At 26.9% G+C, this 17636-nt stretch overlaps 2 protein-coding genes across 2 annotated transcripts; one reads left to right on the top strand and one right to left on the bottom strand.

The window, feature by feature from the left end:
• The first annotated feature begins 29 nt into the window (after positions 1-29).
• Positions 30-6210, top strand: LOC113550208. Its single transcript, XM_026951918.1, has 2 exons — positions 30-459; positions 4905-6210. Exons 1-2 carry the CDS (start codon positions 316-318, stop codon positions 5103-5105), a joined length of 345 nt encoding a protein of 114 aa, XP_026807719.1. The 5' UTR covers positions 30-315; the 3' UTR covers positions 5106-6210.
• A 5985-nt stretch (positions 6211-12195) lies between these two features.
• Positions 12196-16246, bottom strand: LOC113548824 (UDP-glucuronosyltransferase 2B15-like). Its single transcript, XM_026949903.1, has 4 exons — positions 15425-16246; positions 12849-13068; positions 12526-12745; positions 12196-12427 (listed from the first exon to the last, which is right to left on the bottom strand). Exons 1-4 carry the CDS (start codon positions 16244-16246, stop codon positions 12196-12198), a joined length of 1494 nt encoding a protein of 497 aa, XP_026805704.1.
• Between the last annotated feature and the right edge of the window lie 1390 nt (positions 16247-17636).

The following is a 17636-nucleotide window of genomic DNA, read 5'->3' as shown; positions in this document are numbered from 1 at the left end:
GACAAAATATTTCGGTTTTCGCTTCCAAGTTCCATTCGTCCCGTGATTGCCGCCGCAGACTGATTATTATTATTATTATTATTATTATTGTTGTAGTGCACTTACCCGCCACCGCGGTCGTCGTTTTCACACCATTTTCGTGTGCGTGTGCCGCCGTCTGCCGTGTCGATCGACCGATCTCGCGCAGTTCGCCGACGCCGCCGCCGCTGTTCGTTGCTGTCTCCTGTCTTGCGCGCGTGTGTATGTGTGGTGCCGTGCGTGTGCGTGTGCGTGTTGCCGTTTCGTTGCGTTTGTTGCCGACGACGACACGTCTAAATGGGAAGCGTGAACAACGCTGTCCGTTGCGGTTTCATATGTCGTCTGTGTTCGAAAATCGACAAGCGCGTTGTTCACATCTACGGCGAACTAGGCAGAAAATACAATTTGGTGCAAAAGATCAGAGACTATTTGCCCATAAAGGTAAGGCACATCGATAGCACCGCGGCGGTCATTGACGTCGATATATTTTTATTACTATTGTATTATCGTTCTACTGTCGTGTTTTAGCTGACGCTTCAAAGTCCGGAATTTGGGTCGGTTCTACGATCGTTTTTGGTGGGTTGGGTTGTAAACAAAAATTCGGGCGGCGATTTTCGTTTTCGTCGGCTCTATTGAATTTCATTATTGTGTTTCGAAACGCGTATGATGAAATCGGTGCGCGCACGCGCGCTCTCTTGTGCGTGTGTGTGTGTGTAGTAATGTATACCATGTCGTATATTATTATGCACATTGCACACGCACACACACGCGTGCGCGCCCGTAGATTGTGTGCGTGTTGCGTTATCACCGGGCCGTTGCGATTTAGCACTACCTAAATGTGTGTAGAAACACGTCTGTTTTTTTGCGCCATCGCCGAGACGGTCGCGGGGGCGACGGGACGAGTTTCTCGCCGACTGCATCGTCGTCGTTTTTCATAGCTTCGACGTTTTCCTGGCCCATGGTTTACCTAGAAATGTTTCACATTTTTACGAGACCCAAATTATTTCTCTGTTGATTCCGACCGAGCTCTCCGTCGCCACCGCAACCTTGACCTCGGGTTTTCGGTGAACTATTTTTTTTGTTTTTCAGGGTTATTAAAAGTGTGTTACTTTCATAGGCGCCGAGGACGCTGTAGCCTTGACGCTCGAACTCCTTACGCATAATATACGCTGGCAATATCACAATATTATAACGCAAACGGTTGTGTACTACCACCTAGATGCCTGTTTTTGAAATTTAATTTCTCCGGCTCTACGTCGTGTTAAATTTGGTATAGTTCCTAATTACACGTGACACATCTATAACTCGTACCTACCATGTTTTGCTCGAACTGTAAATCGTATAAATACATTGGTACCCACATGACGTGTGAAATTTCGTTAGATTCACTTGCTGTCAATTTTTTTTAGCTGTGATTTCAAGGTCTTACACAATATTGGCTTTCTAAGTGAATTGCTATTTTTTTCTTTCAATTTTCGCTGTGTTATTTACACATTATTTGATTGCAGTTTAATAATATGTCGAATTTGGAATATAAATTTGGATGTCCTTTTTTAACATTTTCCATGGTCCATTTGTAACCTTGACCCAACTATACCTAATTATCTACTATTTGGATATATTTTAAATTAAAAGTATTTGAAAATAAGTCAAGGATATTAAATTGGTTACACTATTGAAATCATAAAGATTGTATGTAATTTTAACAATGATTAAATTGGTGATGTCATATTGATTTGGGTATTGGATGATTATGGAATTAAGTAAATATTTAATTCAATTTGTATTAATAGCTAATTAGTTATATGTCTACCTTTTGTAAATACAATTATTTTATTTTAAAATTTAGATTAATAATAGTTGAACTGTATTAGACATTATATTATCATTATCAAGTTTAAAATTAAATCATGGAAAACAATTTCTGCTTTTATTGAGGACATAAGTTTACAATAAAAATAGATTTTTATTAATATTATTTTTTGTGTTACCTATGTAGAATAGAATTTAAACATTTTTTCTTTTACTTTACTTTTAGCTACCTACCTTTTATTTATAGGAGTTAATTTAAATTTACTGAGATAGGCTATTTATTTATTGAAAAATTGTCTTATGCATAAGAAAACGATGCTTAATAATTTTTGTATATTTGGTTTTGAACTATATTAAATTATTTGAATATCAAGTAGATTGATTGTGGGTTTGACAATTATGTTTTTTTAATTATTATTGTTTAGTTTGTGATAACAATAACATTCAAGTGCCCTTGATTTATAACTAATAGTTGATAATTTTCTGCCTTCTTCCATACTCTCTAAAATTATAGAAAATGTTTTATTTTATGATGTTTTAAGTAAAACATACTTACTTGGATATAAAAAGTAATATAATTAACAAAGAATAAAACATAAATCATATTTTTTATAAATTAAAAAGAAAGTTACTATAATTATTCATTTTTTTTTTATTGAATGCAGTGGCATATTTTGTATGTTTTTTTAGGGGGATGTCCAGATAATATAGGTATATACTTATTTGTTAATTGGTTGCAATATTTCTGTTTTACATCTACTACCACTAAGCTCATAATATACTCATCAAATATTGTAATGAAATATTTTTTATTTAATTAATTAAAAGTATTAATTTTTATGTAATTTAAATCATACAGGTATAAAATACCTACTGTAAACATAATTTTAATTTAAAAATAAAAGTAAATATTATATAATATACTTAATATAGTAATATATATAATTAAGACATATTAATACACATTAGTTACCATTATCGGTCACAATAATTTACTAATTATTACTATATATGTTGTTTGTTACATTCGATACTAGTGATTCTATAAGAATAACAGTTATATAAATAATTAAAAATATAATAGGATAATAAGTACATTGTTTAAAACTAAATTTATTTTCCTTCCTTATTTGTTTATGACTGTATAATATTAAATTAGTAACGAATCACATACTATTGTTTGCCAAATTCCCTTCCAAATTTATCGACATTAAATATTTAATTTTTTTTTGGGTTTGGGGGGTGTCCAGACATTGTAGACAGCCCCCCTCCCCCAAATATGCCACTGATTGAATGCATTGTCTTATTTTTGGTTACTTAATGAAAAATGAGATTTGTGGGCTTATTACAAATCATGTTTAATGATGAATTATAATTTATAATAAATCACATTTTTTTTATTCCAAATGGGAAATACTTAGATTAATCATAGTTTATATATCAAGTTCATTATCTTTACTATTAAAATAGATACCCAGTTCAACTATTATTTAGGTTCTTGTTTACTAGATATTCATAAAGTATGGAATAATTTTAAAATTTAATTATGTGTTAAACCGTTAACACATGAACACACATGTTGTGTTGCATAAGTGTCAACATTTAAATGCTGTAGATAAATTTGTAACTAATTGTTATTTTAATACATTTTTCTAAAGTAATTTGTAAGTTTTAATTATGATTTATGATATAATCAATACTTAATTCATAAATGTTCACTTCTTAACAAATTAAGTGCTTCAATAATAATAATAATAATAATAATTTGTTTGTTATAAGCATCTACGTGTTATTTATTATGCTACAATAGTAATATTATTATAAATGATTTGTATAAATTAACTAGTTTAAAGTCATATTTAAATAGTAGTGATAAAAATCCTCAATTAAAAAAAAATGTCTTAATTACTAAATTATTTTTATAACCTACCAATTTAAGTACCCAGTTTAAGTTACGTTCTAGGCATCCAATATTTAAAGGTATATAATGAATTTATATGTTTTCAAATTTGTAGAATTATCTAAGGTTGCATTGTATTTTTGATCTATCAAAAAATTAAATGCAATATTCGTAGAAGTTGCATTTTTATAGATATTATATATATTTATATAGATATTGAATGAGTAAAATCAATCTTAACAATTATGAGTAACAGATTCTTTTCCAAATTTTAATTTATTGCTTATAAAAATGTATTCTAGTGTCAAATATTGTAAAATCAAGAATCTACTTTCTTAGAATCAAATTGTTTTTTTTATATTTAATATTTATATTTGAAACAAGGATTGAAAAAAAATTATATATTTTATTAGCAAAATTTACTCTAAATAGATAATACAGCTGTAATAAGGTTTATTATCTTAAAAACAATTGAATTAATTAACTAATTTTCCTAGTGAGATCGTGAGATCAAATGTAAACAAATATAAATTACTAAAAATAAAACACAAATATTGTTAAATTTAATTGATGAGGTATCAACTATCAACAGTGGTCGTGGAATGCTTGTTTATCTCCCCAACTGTGTCTTGCATCTGTATGCCTGTTGTATAGTGAAGCCAAGCCCTGCACACAAGTCTGCCTTCGGGGTACAGTTTTATTCTGAATAGTGTATATTATACTTTTATATAAATAGTCATAACAAATATGTATGAACTTATTAAGTAATCTTTGTTTGTTAACACCAATAAAAAAATTATTTTTTTTACCCAGATTTATAAAATTTTAAAAGCATTCACAAAATTCTATTAATCCATCCCTAAATATCATGTATATATATTTTTAAATATTTGTGAAGTCATAAGGACATGTTTAGTAGGGCAGTGGTTCAATATACTTAAAATAATAGGTTTAATATAAAAAGATTTTATAGTCAAATTAATTCGTGGATTTTTAGTTGTACACTACAAGTTAATATTTTAAAAAAATATATAAGGAGTTAATCTTATATATTATTTCTTAATTAAAGATCTGTCTTTCTTGTTTACTATATTATTTAGATAGGTATTTATAAAAAAGACGATTTTTGGTCTATGATCTATCTGAGATAAAAGAATGTTTTATTCTGTTTTAGATTAAATCTTCTGATGGTTTGCCGCTTACATTATGTGTATCATGTGTTCAAAGATTAAATCGCAGGCACACATTACAAATGGCGATAAAACACAGTACTGCTCGTATAGTATCTCGCACCAGAGTAGAACCTACCACCGGAAGAGGCGAGTGTAATCAACGTCAACAAATACATCTCAGCTCTGCTGTACAGTCAATTTGATTTTCGTCTTCTTTTATTGTATATACCTATTTTTTTTTTTTCAATGAAGACTGTTATAAAAATTGAGTTCAAAACACATGAGATGAATAATGAATATAAATGTTATTCAAATTTGTCAGTCTCATCAGTGAATTACTAAAAGTGTTTTACTAACGGTTTTTATTAGATTTAAGTTGAGCAATAAGGTTATTTAACAAAAATTATTTTAAGTGTATAATTATATTTCTATGTATAACATTAAAAATACCTAAAATAATTTATTTTTGATTATATGTAAGTTAATTTTACGTAAGGTTAAATGCTTGTTTTATTTAAGAATAGTGCTGATGTAGACCTATTAGTAATATATTATGGGTAGTCAAAATAAATATGTTAATAATAAGTAAAAGTATAGATATCCAATCTACTACTGCATTTGACAATTATGCATTTTTCAAGTATCTTATAAAAATAAGACGTAGTAAACAAACAAATATGTATTTTATAATAATAATTGAACATATTTATGTTAAATGGAAAACTTGATAAATGCATATACATAATAATTTTATTTTATTTTTTGAATAGTTTCAATTATATTTCAAAAAGGGGTTACTACTATTGTTTACTAAACCACCAACGTATTTAAATAACATGGCGTGCCATTTGTCTTTAATTTTATGTTATTTTTTTTTTTTTAAAGCATTCACTTTGTATAATTTGAAATAAACTTTTCCTGATCTCAAACTTATGGGAAGGTTTTTAGTGCAGATTTATTGAATTTTTTAACATATTCAATTTGACATCCCAATAAATATTAATTTTTAATTGATTTTTTTAGTAAAATCAGTGCTTATAAAATTCAATTAAAGTATTAATATTTTATAAAATTTAAGTTTATATTTACTTTGTAGATCTAGAAAAATAGTACAATAAGTGCAATATGAATTGGCGCTGAATAATAAGTTGTTTAAAATTTTTAATTTATTATGTTTTATGAAATTCTTCTTTTTCAGAAATAACAATTTATACAAAATTATCAAAATTTTTTTTTTTTATTGTATTATGTTATATGAACTATTTGAACTTCCATTAGATATGTTTATTTCCTTGTTAACTTGACCTGCAATATAAATAATTGTTAAGATGTGAAAGAGATAGTATTATAATTTGTCATTTGAAAAACATTAATTTGCATTTAATTTTTTTAACTCTGTTTTCCATTCCTAATAATGTTTAAAATAATAAATTGACCTGGAAAAATGATTATGTTATACAAATTTAATGGAATATATCTTAAATCCATTTTAAAAACTAAAAATACTAAAAAAAATATTTGGAATTAAATTATATACTGTCATACTAAAGAATAGGTTTAGTTGTAGTTTATAATAGTTATTAGGTAGGTACATATTATTGTATTTACTTATTACTAATTAGATATAATTGTATAAATTGGATAAATAATACAAAATATCTTTAAATATAGCCTTTATAACATGGTTATAATATTATGATTATTTTAAAAAAACTAACAAAATTTTTCATATTTTTAATACATGATAAATTAAAATGTTGAAGACGTTGAGCTGGGGAAATTTTGTAGGACTTCCAATGTTTGGTAAAATATTAAAATCTATAGCAAGGGTAAAAAATGTCAGTCTGTGATAACTTTAGTCATGATTGGATCGGGACGTATGTGGTCTGGTTTTCTACAATGGTTTAGATATAGTAGATACCTTTAAGTATTTTCTAATCATTAATATTGTTAAATGGTTATCAGTCCCCTCTTACATTGTGTACTAATGACTTATTGGTACACTCTGTTATCATAATATATTGTATATTGTACATTAAATTACTAATTTTAAAATTTTTAATTTTTTATTATTGCTTATATTTCATAAATAAAAACAATTTTGCGACCCATAGAATTAAAATTTAAAAGTTTAAATATACCGTATTTTATATGTAGAATGCTATATGCTAACTTCCGAGATACATGGTATGTAACCTATTTACCTATACAATTATTATTATTACATTTTACAATTTTGAGTAATTGTATTAATAATTCTGTTCATAACAGTGTTTTTGTATTGACAGACGTTTATAATTATTATTATTATTATTATTATTATAGTATCTACCCGATATCTTAAACTCTATTAATATAGTTTCAAATAATAATTTTTAATAATATTAATAAAATACGTGTAGGTACTGTTTAATATTTTTAATGGTTTTTGTATTTCAACATGGAAATAATAATGCAAGTGGTAATGTGTAAATATACGTTCATATTTGAAAATAAATTGCACAGTATTGAATTTTTAATTTGTTAAGTAATCTCGATTATGTTCAAAATTGTATTAAACATTTGGCTGAACTTGTACTATTATTGTCATCATAATTTCGAAATATATACATAATGACACACTTAGTACTTGCAAGGTAATTGCGTTTAATGAGCTACTCAAGGACTTTAATGCTACTTCATTTTGGTAGGTTCCATGAGATGGTTTCATCGTCGAATCATGAAGGTCACTAGACAGTTATAATCATTAATGCAACTTTTTAGCGGACTATTTTGTAATGCTGTAATTTTGCAACCAGTACATTTTGGGGATTTTAACAGTTTACGATAATCGTAATCAATAACAAATTAATCTCCTAGAATGAACATCGTTAGTTGTTAGTTTAACTAATTGAAGAAATTCACATTAATATGTCTTATTTAAACTGCGGAGTGAGGAATCTTTAAAATAATATAAAACAATTAAATCTACGGTTTTAATTTTAATCAAATACCTACATTATCAATCATTAATTACTAATTAGTAATTATAGGTAGCTATTACATATGTGATATGTACTATTACTACGCTAATTAGTTAATTGTTATGCATACTATTATACTATAGAAAGGGAGAAGTCCTATCGTTTGACTTATCTCTTATATGATTAGCTAAAAGATATTGGTATATTATAAATTATAATATATACATCAAAAACAAATTACTAATCGGAATCGCTTTTAAATTTATCATAATGTTCGACTCATTTAAGTCACAATAATAATTTTATATATACGTAGTATAGTATACTATTATAGTATTTTATACAAATTAAACATTGGAATTGGCAGTGGCGTATTTGGAGGCACCCTATACTTGTCTTATATTTTATAATTATAACTTTATCTTTCTATTATTAGCCTAAGTTTGGTTTACTTAATCAATTAGATTATATAGTAAAAATTAAATTTAGCATTTAGGAAATAATATTATGACATAATGTGATGGCTCGTGGTATGAGTGGTATGGCCCTTATTGTCTGATATTAAAATTTGTTTATAAATTATAACTTGTAAGTATTGAATGTTTTAGATTATTATTAGTGGATATTTGCACAGATTATTCTATGACTTCTATGGTGTATGTCTTATAAGGTTGTAACTCAAAAGAAACATTTCAAAAACACTAAAAAAAGGTAGGCAAATGGTAGGTACCTTACTTGCCCGTCTTTTTTTTATGAATGTCGAATATGTCGATAATAATTAAAAAAATTTTTGATATCTACTATCTATCATTATATATTTCAGCAGTAAAATATAAAAATGTTTGGATTCTCAACTTCGATGGTTGTTTTTGATAGCAAATCGGATCTAGTTGGTACTTCGTGTTTACTGTTAAGGGGGGAAGGTCAAAGGTTAATTATAATCATAATTCTTTTTAAAATAACCAGGGATTATAACAATTAAGGAAATACAAACCTTTATTACGCAAAATAATATTTGACCAAACCAATTTTGTGTTTTTGGTGTAGCTCAGAATTGAATTACTGTGAATAATTCACATAATTGTTTTGTTAACGCTCTACCTTGCTGGAGAGGTCAAAACGTCGTAAGATATAGTGTTCATGAAGAATACTAGATCGCGCGTAACTTATCATTAATACAATGTATTAGGTATTGTTGTACTCATGAATATTAAAACAATTTTTAATTTAATGACTAATGAGTAATGATTTTGCAGTTTTAGTGTATTTAGTAGATTATTTATATGTTTTTATCTGACTTGACCTAACTTATTGAAAATTATCATACATATAAAATTATAATAATATAGGTACTACACATAGACCTATAAACTTAGTTTATAGGTCTATGGTACTACATCGTGGTGTTCCACAGGTATATATTGTTTTTATTTACCTACTTAATATAAATGTATGATTGATATGATGATAAATAGTCAATAGACATCTATATTCTATAGTGTTAACGTATGAAAACATGAAATTATACAAGGTAGTTATCAGGGGCGTATTTAGATATTTTTTTGGGGAAGGACTGAGGTATTTTTTCAACCAAAATTCCCCAATTTAGCCTATTAAAAACTAGAGTTAGGAATTTAGTACTTACACAATTTTAATTTTTGTTATAATTTTTAATGTTTTCACAAAATTAATAACGAAATAAAATATATAATGACATAACTAATTAATAATTATATTAAATTAAAATTTCTTTCTTTGCCACTGTTGTCAAATTTGTCTAATAAAATGTCGTTCAGTCCCTATTTTTTGTAAATACATGGGTATGTCAATGTCTATGAAATATGAATTGTTAAATTGCAATTCCTACTAGCCTGAATTTTTAAGTTTTATTTTTTAAATACTTATTGAGTCTTCCCAACGTCGAAAAGCTGCGTTCATTTGAAATGGTGGATACTGGTATTATAGCTAGTATTTTTAGTAATTTATGCACAGTGCCGTAACTAGAGGTTGGCGACATGGGCGCTGCAGTAATATAAGGGGCGCAATTGAGTTAAATAAAAATGTTTTTTTTTTTGTAATTTGCTATTAATCAAGGACGCATCCAAGGGGGTGGCTAACGGGCTTTAGCCCCCCCCCCAAAAAAAAAATGGTTAACCCCAAACATTTTGATAAATTGATTAATTATATTGACTTTAAATTATTATATGAAAAATTTATCAACTAACAAAATTGAAATATTAGGTATAACATAATATTATATATTTATACCTGTCATTCCGGGCCCTTTGTTTATATTATTATAAATATGATTAATATTTAAAAATGATTTGAGTTTAGCCCCCTCCTTCCCCCATAAAAAAAAATATCCTAGGTGCGCCCCTGCTAATAACACTTGATTATTTAAAAAATATGGCAGTATTTTGATTAACAAGTAATAATGTAATATTATTATACCTATTTATATAAAGATTATAGATACCTATGAAATAAAACAAAAATAAGCGCCAAAATAAAATTTGCCAAGGGCGCCACGGAGGGTAGTTACGGCACTGTTCATACGTGTTTGTGTACATTAAATTATCACAGATACTTAAAGCCTCTATTACAGTTGTTGGCCTTCAATATTTTTCCATTAAGGCTGATTTAGCCGACCACCGTATTATCGGACGTCGCCGTCACAACTTCTCGGAATTATTTTTAGCTCATACGGGATCGTAATGCTCGCGATTGAGACACGACAGACGCGTATATTTCAGTAATCAATTCTAGGTAAAACAAATAGAAATTACGATAATGCAGTAGTACCGCACGTCAAAATTAAGCACCATGTACCGAGCTCAAAGGTATGATTATCATGATTGTTACGATCAAAATCGTCAGATTCATTACATGAATAACTTCTTAGTTGTTGCTAATAATTATATTGAACTTCTACAATTTATTACATATTATGATAGGACTTTATCAATATTTCCTGGTTTTCGGGGGGGGGGGAGGACTGAAGCCCCTTTCAGCCCCTCCATAAAAACTCTCCGGGTAGTTATTATTTCCCTTCACAGTTAATACATAAATTCATTATCTCGAAAAGTAACAAATTTTTGTTGTAAATTTGAAGTCATTTTTGAAAAAAGGTATTTTTTCATACTGAGAATTTTGGTACTTACACAAAAAATTTTGAATGATTAGTTCAATTTGTTTTGTTAAAACGTAATGATATTATAGTTTTTAGTGTTTTTATCATTGTAACCTATCTGCATGAAAATGGTTTACTCCATACCTATGAATGGTACCTAGGTGATGCGTAAAATGTATACTTTAATAAGTTATTTTCCACATACAATATAAATATTTCAGTCATTAGGATTAGATGAGATAGAATTCATAATCGTTAAGTCCGCCATTCGTCTCACTTCAGTCATATGTCATATATATATAAATATAAACTATTATTTCTATAGTATATATTAAACACAGATGCCTATATTATACAGTGTGATATACAGTTAAAGTATTATCATTGAATATAAATGCTTTATTTACAATTTACTCAATGATACTAATACTAATCTACTATATTATTACTATGGGAGAATGTATAATTATAAATTCTGGGACGCAATAGTAGTATGGGTAATTTACTAATGTATCGATCCTATTGTAATATTAATTTGTACCATTTTCAGATATCCATTTTTCCACGACAATAATGACTACAAAACTACTATTTCCTAGAGAGACATTGCTTGGATCTTAGATTGGTTAGACTATTAAGTAAAAATCACGATTTGATATTTAAAGACCACGAATTAAGTTAAATGTTATAATATTATGACATTTTTTCTTTATTACAATAGGGAAAGAGTATTTAAAACTAACGAACTGCTGTGGTGATTACGTAATGGATAGATTGTGATGAGAAACAAAGAAGGATAATGGTTATTTTAAATATATCCAAGTAAGTACTCGATTTTTTGATCACCGACAAACTATCGTCGATGAAATATCGCAAAACCAATATATCACATGGAATAAATATCGTCAGTATGAAATATATCAGTAATTTATAAATAAATAACTATTCAACAGTTAGTTATTATTTTACTTGTGCAGTTTAATACACATTTTATTTATTTAATTTAATGTCATCTAATAATAATGGATTATGATAATTTATAAAACGATGTATAAATATCATAACATTGTAATTTATTACAATTGCTAAATGCCTAAAAAGTAATAAATAATAATTTAATCTTAATCAGTTACTTATTATGCATACGTCTTTTTATTTTCGTTAACAGTTAAAAAATATTTAACTACATACACATCACTATATCAGTTTTTTATAAGTGATATAAACGGTAGATATAATTAATAATAGCATAACAGCAATCACGTCCAAAAGATAGTATTGATACCACGTCAGATTGAATGCGTAAGATTTTAAGTGAGGTGTACTTTTATGACGACAAACATATTCTGTCCAATAAACAACCGATCTTGCTGGAGTCATAGGTCGATCTTTGAAACGATTAGAAACTAAATTGGCGTTTTTCCGATATCTTTAAAAAAAGTTTTTACAGTGTCGTGTTTTTATCATTTTAACCAACAACATTCTATTATATTATGATACTTAAATTTAATGTTTGCTTCAACTCACTTTTTATTGTTAATTAATTTATTAGCCGCATTAAAAATATTTTCTTTAGTTACAGATAATAAGTCTATAGAAATTGCCATTCCTGCGTCCACTAAATTTTCTATATTTCTAGGTTGATCATAGAATACGGGAAGTCCAAGAACTGGAACACTGGCATCTATAGCTTCATATACACCAGATATACCTCCGTGACTGATGAATAATTTTACTTTTGGATGCACTATAAGAAACGAATGATACAAAAATATGTTGTGTTGCGTTTAATTTAAAAACAATTTCATTGTATCATATAACATATATGTAAGTAAATAATAAATACTTACATAGTATTTCACGTTGAGGAAACCATTTACGTGTCATCACATTTATTGGTTTGTTTTTCATTTCGCCTTCATACTTCCATAATATTCTCTGAGGAACTTTCGACAGGCCGTCTTTACATGCGTTTTGGATATGGTCCGGCAACGTTGACATTTCCACGATCGATCCAAAAGTGAAGTAAATTACTCCATGCGGCGAATTATCGATGTATTCTAAAATATCCTGTAGTTCAAAAAATGTAAATTGTTATATTATATTATTAGTATCAGACTAATAGTCTGTATTAATTTATAACTCTCAGAAATAAGTAGTGTCATTTTGGTATTGATGACTGGGGTGTTTGGCATAAAATTTTCACTAGGTTAAACTACTTGAAAATTTAATATAAGGTTCCTCTTCCGCATAATTTATTCATTTTAGAATATAATAGATTATCAAAGTTAGAATTTTAATAACATTTTAAAAAGGGTACACAATTTTTGTAGTCAAAAATTTATGAAAATTTTGTTTTTATATCTGAGGTTTTAAAATTGGATATCACTATATCAGATTCTTTATTAGTTTTTCTAACAGTTATTTATAAAAAAAAAAAAAAAAATGTTTACCAGAAAGACATTATTTTTTATGACCGTTTGACTTGTACGACATTGCACATTCCATATAATATTATAATATATTCTCGTATAATACCTATAATAACTATTTCTTCTTAATTAATTTTGATATTTTGTTGTAGGTAATTCAAAAACTAATAACTGTAGATATTTTAAATTTTCACCAAATGTTTATGTTAGTATTTCCAACACAATATAATTTTTACTTTTTGGTATGCATTTTAAGTTTATAATTTGGCGAAATACGTTAAACTTCTGACAATTAAGTGAATATTTTAAAGTAAAAATTTGTAAAATTTTCAAATTTTACATTTAAGGTTTGAAAATTTAATATAATGTTTTTCATAAATAATTAGTAATTCATATTGTATCCAATATATTTATAAATATACACACATACAATTATTCTTGTTGGCATCTGAAGTTAAAATTGCTTAAAATTACCTACATATTTTTAAAATGAATATAACGATGTCAATTTTATTTTGTAATTCAAAAATATTATTCTCGAGGATTTAAAACTTATACAAACTATGAATTTTACTAATCCTAATATTTTCAAAAATATGTAGATTTATTTACTATGAACCTATTTACACTGTTTTATAGTTAGGATGGTAATGACTTAAAAATAAACAACAATATAATTTAATAATAACAATATTAATAAATATACAAAATTGAATATACTTTAGTCTTTAGTGATGTTGATTAACATCACTCTCTGCTCAGATTTTTTTTTAAAAAACAATGATATATCATTAAATTCAAATTTAACATATATCCATTAGGTATAAGATGTACTCGATAACTTGTACAGTAGAGCGGTATCCATTTGCTCATATTTTTATTCATCTGTATTACAATTTTTTTTTAACAGATTAGTTTTATTCTATAGCAGGGATGGAAAATCTATGACACGTGAAAAGTTAAAATAATTTTTTAATCCAAATATTAACAAATTGGCATCAAGTACCTATTGAAAAAAAAAAAAAAATTAAAAAAATAAATAATTAAAAAAGTAATGTTATTATATTATGTATTACCTAAACTAAGCTTTTTTTATATTAATACATTAATCATACAATAAAATTACAATAATTTTTTTCTTATAATATTGCAGGAAATAATATAATATATAATAATATGACACGCTCGAAAAAAATGTTAATTTTTGGTACGTAGCGTTAAAAAATGTTCAAATAATTTGCCACCCCTGTTCTATAGCAATAGCTTAATATATTTGGTTATTCACTGAATTTATACTATTCATTTCTACTTATAAATTATAATTAAAAAGTAGGTGTGTATAAGTTGCATATATTTATTAACTAGGTAAGTGGCTCACGCCCGGCTAAAAAGGAAGAAATAAAAAGTTTGATATTTATTAAGTTATATGACAATGTGGTTATTATACATTAAAATTGACACTATATTTATTTATTCTTTTATAAGTATTCAATTTAAAAAAAATTATTAGGTTTTTTCAAAAGAAATTTAATTCATTTTTTATTCATTTTTTGTATAGGCAATTTCTTTACAAAAGCACTCGTATTTCAGATTGTTCGGCCCGAAACTTAATATAGGAATGACCGTTTGCGCTAAAGCCTAGAAGGGAACATTCGTGTTTTAAGGTGGTCGAAGCGCTGTATCGATATTTTTAAAAACGTGATTACAATATTTTGTCGTTGCATCATAACGTATAATCATCATACATTTTAATTTTTTAATAACATTTTAAATTATAATTTTTTACCCATAAATAGTAGCTTTTTTAGATTTAACTAAAAGTTTTATTTAGTGCTCACCCAACATGAAATATCAATATACATTATTGATAATTTATATTTATTATTATTTATTTTTCTAAAGCAAAAATATGGGTATTGTAGGTTAGAATAAAAAATATATAGCAGTGAAATGACGCTACTGGGATAATGATTTTTTATGGAATATTTACTCACCGTGGGTATATCTTTTTTGGGCGATTGTAAATGAATGCCACCTACTTGTATTACGTTTGGTGGAAACGGTCTTGGTGCTTCAGTAATGTAATGGGTATTAAGAAACACGATAGATGGTTTAACTGGTTCCATTAAATCGTGCTCACCAGGGTTATTTATCTTCATTTCAGTTTCTTTTTGTATACTTAAAAATGAGCTATAGGCGTATAATAGAGAATTCGTTAATCGTTGAAAAAACGTCTTGGGAACGGAGTGATAGGCCATTATATGTGACACGGATGCTGGATTGGGACCGTTTCCTATTATGCTATATTCAATTGTCGTTTTCAACGGTGAGGGGGACGAGAATATGATCGGTATATCCAATTTGGCGGCTATGTAAGTGACACATTCCGATGCAGCTCGTTCGACAATAATTAAATCGTAATCAAACTGTTTATTATTAAGTATGATATTTTTCATCTTAGGATGTTCATATATGATACTGCAAATGCAACGGGTCCAGTTCATGACCAAAGGTATCATTACCGTAGATTTTCTAAAGTTTTCCATTACGAAATGGGAGTCAATACCGACATCCATCGCAGAAATTTCATTTGATATGTCGATCTCCGTATAGTTGATTCGCTCTCCGTCGGGGAGTGGAGTAAATGCAGTAATGCGATGGCCATTGTCTGTCAAAGCACGGAGAAGTGCGCTCATGAAATTCCAATGGCTTCTACCTGTAACTGGCTCTATAGCAAGAATGTTCATAGCTGTGATTGGTATATTGGACCACGAAACGGTAATGGTAGCAATAAATAATATCGTACAAACAGACATGCTTATTATTATTTAGAAAACACAGTCTATGACGTCTATGTTCTTGATGAGTTTTTATGTTACAAATGCCTGAATATACCTGCAATTTTTATCAAGTATCAAAATTTTTGTTCTTTGAACAACGCAAGAAGATAAAAAAAAATATATTTTTACTTTATATATCATTTTTAACATATAATTAACTATTGATTGGATAGTCTGAATTATTATCTTTAACACTCAGAGCTGTCCTGAGACCAACTATAGACTATAAGGTTATAAGACACAAATTATTATACTATAGATACTAGGTACTTATACATTTTATAACAGATTTATCAATTTAACGATAAAACAATAAAACTCTGTTGACTTAATGTTGACAATATTATTATCAATTCTACATACATTTTTATCATTATGATTGCGATTTATCGTTCAGTATAATTACTTAATTTTTTAATAATGATCTGTTATCAGATTTAGCAAATCACTTGAATATAAAAGTTTTTTTAAATAACGAATACCTTGTATACAAAGTGATTTACCGAGCATATTAATCGACTACTTTATCTTTAATAATGTGTAGTTATTTAAAATCTAATTTTTAAATTTTTAAATTTATTTAAAAATTATAATTTCAATTTTTTGAGATTTTTTCAATACTTAAGGAGTAATATATTTTTTTTTTATTTAAACTTTGTTATTTACAATTAGTTTCAACAGGAATAATATTTATTGTGGAAATATAAATTTATATTTTTCAAATAAAAACTGGTATTTTCCATCAAATAATTAAACATATAAATTTTTTTTTTAATTATGAAGTAATAAAATCAAAATTCATAGATTCATAGTTATTTAACTTTGATTACTAAAGATAATACCTACGTCCTTATGATTTACTGATGATAATAGATTTAGAAGATATGTTTTTTTATGATGACTTAAAAAGTGTATTAATTTAATATTATTTGTTAAGATGGCTAAAGTATAATAATTACTAAACCCAATAGTAGTTTATACTATTTAGTATAAAAGTAATTTAGTACGAATATTTTAATAACTGTAAACCTAATCGTTCAAATTTTGAATTGGGTGTATAAATATTTTTTAAAAAATTAAAGTAAAATAAAAGGGTTCTCATTTGAAAAACAATAGTTTATATCGTTACAGGAAACTTCTTGAGTAGTGCATATAATTTCAAGAATTTGAAAAATAAAGTATATTTAAAAGTTCCAAAAATCAGAATTTGAATAAATAAATTATTAATTAAAAAAACTAGGAGTGGGCATGCTTATAGTTAATTAACCTATGTAAATATGTTACGTAACCAATAAGTACAATTTATTCTATTATAAAATAATTTTTGTGTAGGTACCTACCTGAAATTTCGAAATGACATACCTCA

Source organism: Rhopalosiphum maidis, chromosome 1 (assembly GCF_003676215.2).
Source record: "Rhopalosiphum maidis isolate BTI-1 chromosome 1, ASM367621v3, whole genome shotgun sequence".
Classification (NCBI taxonomy): Eukaryota; Metazoa; Arthropoda; class Insecta; order Hemiptera; family Aphididae; genus Rhopalosiphum; species Rhopalosiphum maidis.
This window is presented reverse-complemented; position numbering and strand designations above follow the sequence as displayed.

What these genes read in the sequence shown, in the direction of transcription:
- LOC113548824 (XM_026949903.1), bottom strand. Translation starts at nt 16,246, where the DNA reads ATGTCTGTTTGTACGATATTATTTATTGCTACCATTACCGTTTCGTGG. An exon ending in CCAAAAAAGATATACCCACG is followed by an intron (nt 13,069 to 15,424) that starts GTGAGTAAATAT and finishes TTTGAACTACAG; the next exon opens with GATATTTTAGAATACATCGA. An exon ending in TCCTCAACGTGAAATACTAT is followed by an intron (nt 12,746 to 12,848) that starts GTAAGTATTTAT and finishes CGTTTCTTATAG; the next exon opens with TGCATCCAAAAGTAAAATTA.
- LOC113550208 (XM_026951918.1), top strand. Translation starts at nt 316, where the DNA reads ATGGGAAGCGTGAACAACGCTGTCCGTTGCGGTTTCATATGTCGTCTG. An exon ending in GAGACTATTTGCCCATAAAG is followed by an intron (nt 460 to 4,904) that starts GTAAGGCACATC and finishes ATTCTGTTTTAG; the next exon opens with ATTAAATCTTCTGATGGTTT.